This window comes from Akebia trifoliata, chromosome 14 (assembly GCF_017979445.1).
Source record: "Akebia trifoliata isolate Shusen 1 chromosome 14, ASM1797944v1, whole genome shotgun sequence".
Taxonomy (NCBI): domain Eukaryota; kingdom Viridiplantae; phylum Streptophyta; class Magnoliopsida; order Ranunculales; family Lardizabalaceae; genus Akebia; species Akebia trifoliata.
The window spans coordinates 14370607-14379243 of NC_141388.1; the positions used below are offsets into that span (position 1 = coordinate 14370607).

Sequence of the window (8637 nt, forward strand, 5' to 3'; positions counted from 1 at the left end):
GTGTGAAATGTTTATGAACTTTATGAGGGGCATTTTCGTAATTTTGTCAAATTCTGTTAAAATTGGTGAAATGATTTATTTGATTTCGATTTGTTATTTTATGTGTTCAAGAGAGTTTTCCTAAGCGTAACGTAGGCTCTAGGATTGTTTTGAGGTTAGGGGTATTTAGGTAATTTGGTCAATTTTTAGTGATTTTTATCGTGAAACTTCTTTTTGGTCTGCAAGATGATGATTTCTATATTTCTAGGGTGTATTTTTCTAGCGTAGCGTGGTTTCTAAGGTTTTGTTAGTTCGAGATACCTCATCTGGATTTCTGAAACACATCTGGTAACAAAACAAAGCAATGGAATACACATCCATCATTGGGAATCATTGCGATCGGATTGACGAGTTGATTAATCAGGCGAGTGCAAAAATGGGGTGTCTACAGGGAGTCAATTTATCATTATTCATAAATCAATTAAGAATAGAATATGATTTTTTGACTCCCTCCTTTGACAAACTCTCCTAATGTGGCATGTATTAGAACCATAGATTTTTTTTTCTCGGGGCACAACTGCACATAAATATTTATGGGGATGTGTATCTGAGGAAAAAGTCTATGGTTTTAACACATATCGCATCAAGAGAGTATGTCAAAAGGGGGAGTTAAAAAGTCATGACTCCTCCTTTCTAACTGGAATGCAATACTTAACTCATACAAGGACAAATTGAATACAAAAGCAACAAAAAAAAACACTAATAAGAACAATATAAGCTTCTTTCTTTTTTCTATTGTTGAAGTAAATACATTCATCTATTTTGAGATACACAACATAAGTTACCACTATTTCCCTCTACATGCTTGGCCCAATTGGTACAAACAAGATAACCGAATCAATACGATTACATTAAAGGAACACATGGGAGAAAGAATGCCCAAAATAACCACCAAAAACCCAAAATTTTTGTCAACAACATAGTTAATGTTGGAATGATTTATATTGGTTTGTGACTCTTCAACAAGAATTAACTTAGTTGTCCATGGCTAGTTGAGCATTTTCAAGATCAAGAGAATAATAATGTACAGAGCTTATGTATCAATTCTTGTTACACATGCAGTTTTTTGTCATCCTTATCATTTTCAGGGACCAAAATAGATGATGGACTCTCTTCGAAAATCTTAACATGAGAGAGCATGCCACCAGCTTCATTTACAAATTTGATCTTCTTCTCTTTGTGGACCCCATGACCAGATTTAGTAGCAATCTTTATTTCTATGATCAAAGAAATTGTTACTGAAATCAGAACACATCAAAACTGGCTAAAACTTAGAAATAAGCTATTTTTTTTCTTTGTTTCATTTGTAAGTAAACACCAAATCCTTTCTTTCAAAATGAATAAGATGAGAGACAAACCATAATTTTATAGAAACAATTGCAGTCCCTTGCCATTATGGAAAGCCACTTTTTTGGATCCATATTGTGGGTTCTAATCCTACATGAAGTAACTACTCATATTAAAAAAGAAAATGTCTTGGAGAATGTTATTAGCAAACGGCTTAGTAAGTATAACCACACCAAATGTATAGATTGTAAATTTAGCCTTGATACCCATGAAAAGGAATGTCCAGTAAAAATGATAGTCTAAAATACCCTGAAGCAACCATTTTCGCCATCTCAAGTGTATTATACACAATGATGTATAGATTGGCGAGGATGTTGCTCATAGAATCAAAGCTTGATAGTTATAGGATAGTAGTAAGGCTAGTTATGCTTTATGGAGCTGAATGTTGAGCATAACAGAAATGAGGATGCTAACATTGACAAGTAGAAAGACTAAGAAAATATGAGTTTATAGTTTGGCTACTCGTCTATTTTCTTTCTTTTGTAATACTTAAAACTCTACCTATCAGAAAAAAAAAAAATTCAAGAAAGATAAATTTGTAATGAACACATTTAAGAAACTGGGTCAAAATAAAACCAAATAATTCTCTGTAACGATACCAAGGTTATACATGCAAAGGACACAAGCTGCATTTGGCAAAAATAAAATTGATAAGATTTGGCAAACAAAATTAATAAGATTAAGATCTCCAAAGAGAAATGAGAGCAATAAAATTATACTAGACTATGTCTTGAGCATGCCAAGAAAGAAAATATAGGTTTATAATTTTTTACTTTAGAGTTATAATTTTTATCATTCCATTATATAACATAGAGATTTTCTACTTATCATAAGAAAGTAGAGAGTCATCAGCATGGTTCAATCTTTAAATCAATTAAGTTACATTAGTAGGGTTAAATTTATTCACCCCAGTGTTCAAATGGAAAAAGAAAAGTGACAGTGCTCAGTATCAAATAATTCTTTTATCTTCTTGAGTTTCAGGAAAGACATTTTCCAATTAAAGTCTCAAGCACCAAGTATAGCATCTTATAACACCATAAATTTATAAGAGTTTAAGCAAAGCAAATGGGTGAGAAAAATCTTACAAAAGTTTTAAATGCAGGGCGACGAGCAACCATCTCATAAACACAGCACCCTGTTCAATTGTAAGAAATTAAAGTTAAAAAAAAAAATAAAGCGTTACAAATATTACAATCCTTATCAAGAGGAAAATGTTCTTGTACTTAGAAACCATATATCAGACTTGAAGCCATAAGGAATATCAGCAAGCAATTCTGGGCACATGTAATTTGGAGTTCCGACGACCTAAGCACAAAATTTGCAAACCAATCATTAGTTACCCAAAAAGCTTTACTATTCCATCTTCCTATCGCTTCACCTCTTTGGAAAAATACACATACAAAGTGGATCCAAGTGTTCAGACAATGTCAATTCTAAATATTAACTAACCACCTAATTCATACAAAACTAGTTATCTCAAAACGATGAATTACTATAAGTATTTAACATTTTTATTGAACTAATGTCTCGATTAAATTCCTCAAACAAGTCTTTATGAATGCATCGATGAACCTACAACAAACAAAAAATGTTTGTCACAGTAATGCATGCATCAATCTAGTAGCAGTGCATCAGTAAACCCACAATGATACCACAAACAGAACAGGAAATAAAATAGTAATAGATCATTACAAACAAACAAACAAAATCAAGATAACCATTGCATAAATTTTCGGGCAAGAATGAGGCTAAACCTGTGTTATTCGATGATTCTAATGGTTTGTTTATAAACATTAGGGTACAACTTTCATAGAATTTTTTAAATTACTTATGCAAAAAATCCTAAGTGAGAGAAACGAATGGTTCACGAATTCATTTCCCCTCTACGAACAAAAGACACATTTGCTTTGAAGTCTTCAAGCCATTTTAAACAGTGATTGTCAGAACCGACACGACACACAAGCTATCCTTGAAAATCATCATCAAAAGGTGAAAAAAAGTAAATTATAAGTACAGGAATGAACTTACAAAAGAAGCTAGATTATCTGCCTTTAGAGTTTTAGCAAGCCCAAAATCTCCTATAAAATAAAAATCAAATATTTATTAGAAAAATAAAGGATAGCAGCAAAAAATCAATTAATCCATCAAAATATCAACATACATACCAAGACGGATATCCTGATCCTTGGTGAAAAAGATGTTGGAACACTGCAAAATAGATGCTAAAGTAAATGAGTATACAGTCTCAAGAGATGTAGAAAAAATTTAAATGTGTTTTACTAATATTCACAAACTTTTAGGTTTCGATGCAGAACAAATTTAGAATGCAAATACTCCATAGCCAACAATAATTGTGTGAACCACTTGCAGAGTTTTTGAGAAATGGTGACAATTATCAAGAAATAAACTCAAATTAAATAATTAATACAATTGAGGAAATCATTATACCTCTTCTGGAAACAATTCCCCATTCCATTTTTTCATCAGTTTCGCCTTGTTAATAAGTAATAAGCAACAGAGATCAACTTACGATTTATTTAACATTCTATAATAATAAAAAATTCAAATTTTTGAAGGGGACTCACATGTCTCCACCTTCAAAATATCCCGTGACAATGCAACCCCTCAATCACCCACAGTTATGCAATCTGCGCCATTCTAGATCAAAATCAGAGATCACCTCATCTAAAAAGACATGCATTTAGCTTCGATTGCCCTCATTTTCTTTGATTCAAATCAAAATGAGTTTGAATCCCACTAATTTTTATGAATTGAATAAGGGGGTTTTGCTCGCCTAAAATCGTTGCTTGAAATGGGAGAAGATAACAATGGAGATGGAGGTAAAACAAGGAGATGAGGTGAAGAGCGCAGATCGCACTGAGAGAAATCTGATCTGAGTTTAGAATTAGGGTTCGAATTAGAGAAGGTAAAACAAAGAGAAGAGAGAAGAGATGAGAGAAATTTGAATTTAATCTTTGTTCGGGGAGGTGTTTATAATTTCTAAAACTTTTAAGTAAGAAAAATTGCACATGCATTATTAACATTTCAATCCCATCTGTGTCGTTAAATCTATCGTGATCCAACGATCACGATAATTTGTATAGATGTTGGTCTGAGATTTTGGCCGTTAATATATATATATATGCTTTTACATTTGTATTCAAGCAATTCAATATACAAAATTTTTCAACATTTAGTTTCTTTTTCATAGAACGTATGTTTGATGCCAAATTTCAGAAAAATAAAATAAAATTTTCGTTGAGATCAGTAATTTATTCCTTGAGATCCACTACAAGGCATTCGTTTGCAGGAGGGGAGAGGTTGAGCCGATCAACCCTCGTGTTTATTATTTTCTTATTCCTTGAGATCCACTACAAGCCATTCGTTTGCAGGAGGGGAGAGGTTGAACCGATCAACCCTCGTGTTTATTATTTTCCACTTTTGTACTGACTTTTAATAATAATTTATTATTTTATTATTATTATTATGATATTGAACTGACTTGTATCTACTTTCTTTAGACCAAAAGTCGAAAATTTGAAAAGCGAACAAGTGGAGACAAGAAGAGATATAAGTTTCCTAGGGATCAGTCTCAAGGGGCATCGTCCTACACGTGGAAATATCTCCATCACTGGATCTATTGACTTTTCTTCTCCTACCACTTATAATCTACACAAGAGCAAAGAATGGTGGCCACTTTTCTTGTTGTTGTTCTTCTTCTCCAGTTAAATTTCAGATTCCAGTATCATGGAAGGAATCTCATGTGGACACGTGGTGGCTATGCCGCACCCAGGTCGAGGCCACATAAATCCCATGATGAACCTCTGTAAGCTTCTCGTCTCAAAAGCTGATATTATAATCACTTTCGTAGTCACTGAAGAATGGCTCGGATTGTTAGACTCGGAGCCCAAGCCACCTAGTAGCATACGGTTTCGAACGATCCCAAACGTGATACCGTCCGAGCTGGTTCGTGCAGCCAACCTTGTTTGCTTCATAGAAGCCGTTTTTACGAAGATGGAAGCTCCGTTCGAGCAGCTCATGAATCAGCTCGAGTTGCCTGTGACGGCTATCATAACCGATGCTTTCTTGAAGTGGGCAGTGGCAACCGGAAACCGAAGAAATATTCCTGTGGTGTCGCTGTGGACGACGTCGCCTTCAGTGTTCTCGGTGTTCTATCATTTTGATCTTTTCGCTCATAACCGGCATTACCCGGTTAATTTGTCAGGTACATCGTTGAAACTTGAAACAAGCGAAGACATGGCGACCTTGATCTATGTCTACTTCTTATATGCAACATTAAATGACCTAAATACCCTCATCTTCAACCACTAACTAGCAAAGTCAATGATTCGGCTCTTATAGGAACCAGAACGTTAATCTTTAGATTGTCCTGCGATTTGAAAAAAAGTGTTGGACAATCCAAGGATTTATATAGGGTTGCTTTACTTAGAGGTGCAGGTTGAATTCCGGGTTATGAAAATGGAGAATCGATCAATTTGGTTCGGTTCTCGGATCAAACTTGTATAGAACCCAACCCCTATGCAATAAATAATATAGGGAAATGTTCGGCACCAAACATTTTGGCAAAACATTTTTCAAAACATGGGTTAGATTTTTGGAATTGGCTGATTTTTGGTGAGGATGATCTCTACGGTGAGGAAATCATCATCACCAAAAATCAGCCCATTCCAAAACTTCTAACCCCATAAAAAATGATTACAAAAAATGGACGGTACACGATTTGTCACCTTGTAAACATGGGGCTAGAAGTTTTGGAATGGGCTGATTTTTGATGAGGATGATCTCCTCACTATAGAGATCATACTCACCAAAAATCAGCCCATTCCAAAACTTCTAACACATGTTGGACAAAAATGGTTGGCTAAAATGTTGGCCCAAATGTTTGGTGCTGAACGGGACCCAATAATATATATGTATATGATAATTATTATGAATTATTTTAAGTGTTAGTACATAGATTAGTGATTTTTTATGGATAAACTAATGACTTTTTATGAATAGATTTGTGATTTATTATATGAAATTTTATGTTTATTTTTTTATTAAAAAATATTACTTATAATTTATAAAATATTTACAATCCGTGGAATTGAACTGAACCAAACCGAATTTAATTCGGTTCGGGTTGGTTTGGTTCCAATGGAATTTGGTTAAGTTCTGGTTCGTATTTAATGGAACTGACCTATGTTGGTTCGGTTCCAATTTGACCTCAAACTGAATCGAACCAAACCAAGTTGCACCCCTAGCTTTATGTATGCGAAAAAAGGTTGATAGTAAAAATGTTGGGCTATCCAGCATTTTCAAAAAAAGTTGGGGGTGTCCAACATTTTAAATTACTTTTGGTAATTTTTGAAAAAAATACTATCTTATAGGTACTAAATAATAAAATTAAAGATAAATTACCATTTCGTGAGCTGAATATGACAAAATTCCCAAACCATGAAATGGGAGATTGTCTCTCCTATAAGCTGAGAGGTTGTCACTTTGAAAAAAAATATATTAGTGATGTTGTTACTTTGAAAAACCTGCAATCTCACACTTCCATGTCTTGAGAATTTAAATGATCAATAAGCCGAAATGAGAATTCCTTGAAAGTTGATCATGTTTTGGGAAATTTCTCTAAAATTAATGCTCTTTTGGTAATTTGTAAGAAAGGTAGATTTGTGAACATATGTTATTGGTTGGTAGGGAGTAAATTCATCATTTTTCTTAAATTAAAGTAAGTTGAGGATGATTGTGCATTGTCTTTGTGACCTACAATTCTATATAAATCATAGATCTGCCTTCCATGAAATTACAAACTAGATTTCTTTTTGTTAGAACACGGAGACGAGATCATAGATTACATCCCTGGAATTCCTTCAACGCGATTGGCTGATCTCTCACCAATTTTCTCTGGGACGACTGAAACCTTGGATCAAGTACTTGATTCCTTCTCTTGGGTGCAAAAATCACAGTATCTTGTGTTTAGTTCCTTCTTTGAGCTAGAGACCCAAGTTATAAATGCTTTGAAAACAATATTACCCTTTCCAGTTCACTCTGTAGGCCCTTTGATACCTCACACAAGACTTAGTGACACACCACACACAATTACATCAAGTCACAATGACATGGGATACTTGAAATGGCTAGACAACCAGCCTAAAGGATCGGTCTTGTACATCTCAATGGGTAGTTTTCTTTCGGTTTCAAGTGAACAAATGGATGAAATCATGGCAGGGGTGCACGCAAGTGGGGTTCGGTACTTTTGGGTGGCACGAGGAGATGCTTTGCGTGTGCAAGATGGTTGTGGTGGGATGGGATTAGTAGTGCCATGGTGTGATCAATTGAGGGTCCTATGTCATTCTTCCATTGGGGGATTCTTGACACATTGTGGGTGGAATTCAATTCTTGAAGGGGTGTTCGCTGGGGTACCGATGCTTGCTTTTCCTATATTTTTTGATCAATTCCCTAATAGAAAATTGATCGTGGATGTTTGGAAAGTTGGTGTGAAGGTTAAGGAGGTGGAGGGAGAGAGAATAGTTAAAAGAGAGGAAATTGCGAACATTGTGCAGAGGTTTATGGATTTGGATAGAGATGAAAGTAAAGAGATGAAGAGTAGAGCTATTGAACTTAAAGAGATTTGTCGACAAGCTTTAGCGAAAGGTGGATCTTCTGAAACTAACCTGAACACTTTTGTTAAAGAACTTCTAAGCGCCCATTGTTAGCTAGTAAATTGTTGTTGTTGTTGTACTAAATATATAATAGTAAATAATTTTAATCCCTCGAGGGGGCATTGAATGGAGAAATATTATTCCTTCTAAAATGTGTGTTGTACTCAAAGATGGTTTGTTATCAATGTGGCGACAGAAATCAACTATTTAAAAATGTGACTTTGTATGCAATTAAGGGAGACAAAATAGGTGGATCAAGATTGAGTTGAATGGAAATATATATATATATATATATATATATATATACATGATTCATATTAACGACCCCTACAATCATGGGGACAAAGAGAGCGAACAAGACTCTTTGGATCGCTCTTTCTTACTATATTTTTTAAAGATGCATTAAATTTATTTAATGCAATTTTAAAGAAATCAGCATAATTAAGGCAAAATATTGCATATTCCAACTTTGAAATTTTAGAGTTTTAATTTGATAATTCTGATAATCAATATCGTGAGCTGCTTGACAATGTAGGCCATAAATCTATGTTTGTGGTCCAAGGAAGCTAAACTTTGC

General features: G+C 34.3%; 1 protein-coding gene and 1 long non-coding RNA gene across 4 annotated transcripts; one reads left to right on the forward strand and one right to left on the reverse strand.

Moving 5' to 3' along the window:
• Nucleotides 1-272: 272 nt before the first annotated feature.
• LOC147386399 (uncharacterized) lies at nt 273-4290 on the reverse strand. 2 transcript variants are annotated; one of them, XR_015172205.1, is made up of 6 exons: nt 3972-4290; nt 3552-3594; nt 3415-3464; nt 2610-2691; nt 2472-2521; nt 273-1256 (listed from the first exon to the last, which is right to left on the reverse strand). It is a non-coding gene; the product is annotated as an uncharacterized LOC147386399 (long non-coding RNA). The 2 variants fall into 2 exon arrangements; XR_015172206.1 differs by lacking the exon at nt 273-1256 and adding an exon at nt 1398-1476.
• A 767-nt stretch (nt 4291-5057) lies between these two features.
• On the forward strand, nt 5058-8302 carry LOC147386400 (UDP-glycosyltransferase 87A1-like). 2 transcript variants are annotated; one of them, XM_086424488.1, is made up of 2 exons: nt 5058-5611; nt 7627-8302. In XM_086424488.1, exons 1-2 carry the CDS (start codon nt 5134-5136, stop codon nt 8112-8114), a joined length of 966 nt encoding a protein of 321 aa, XP_086280614.1. In that variant the 5' UTR covers nt 5058-5133; the 3' UTR covers nt 8115-8302. The 2 variants fall into 2 exon arrangements, with proteins under 2 accessions (XP_086280614.1, XP_086280612.1); XM_086424486.1 differs by having other exon boundaries at nt 5064-5611; nt 7228-8290.
• The last annotated feature ends 335 nt before the right edge of the window (nt 8303-8637 follow it).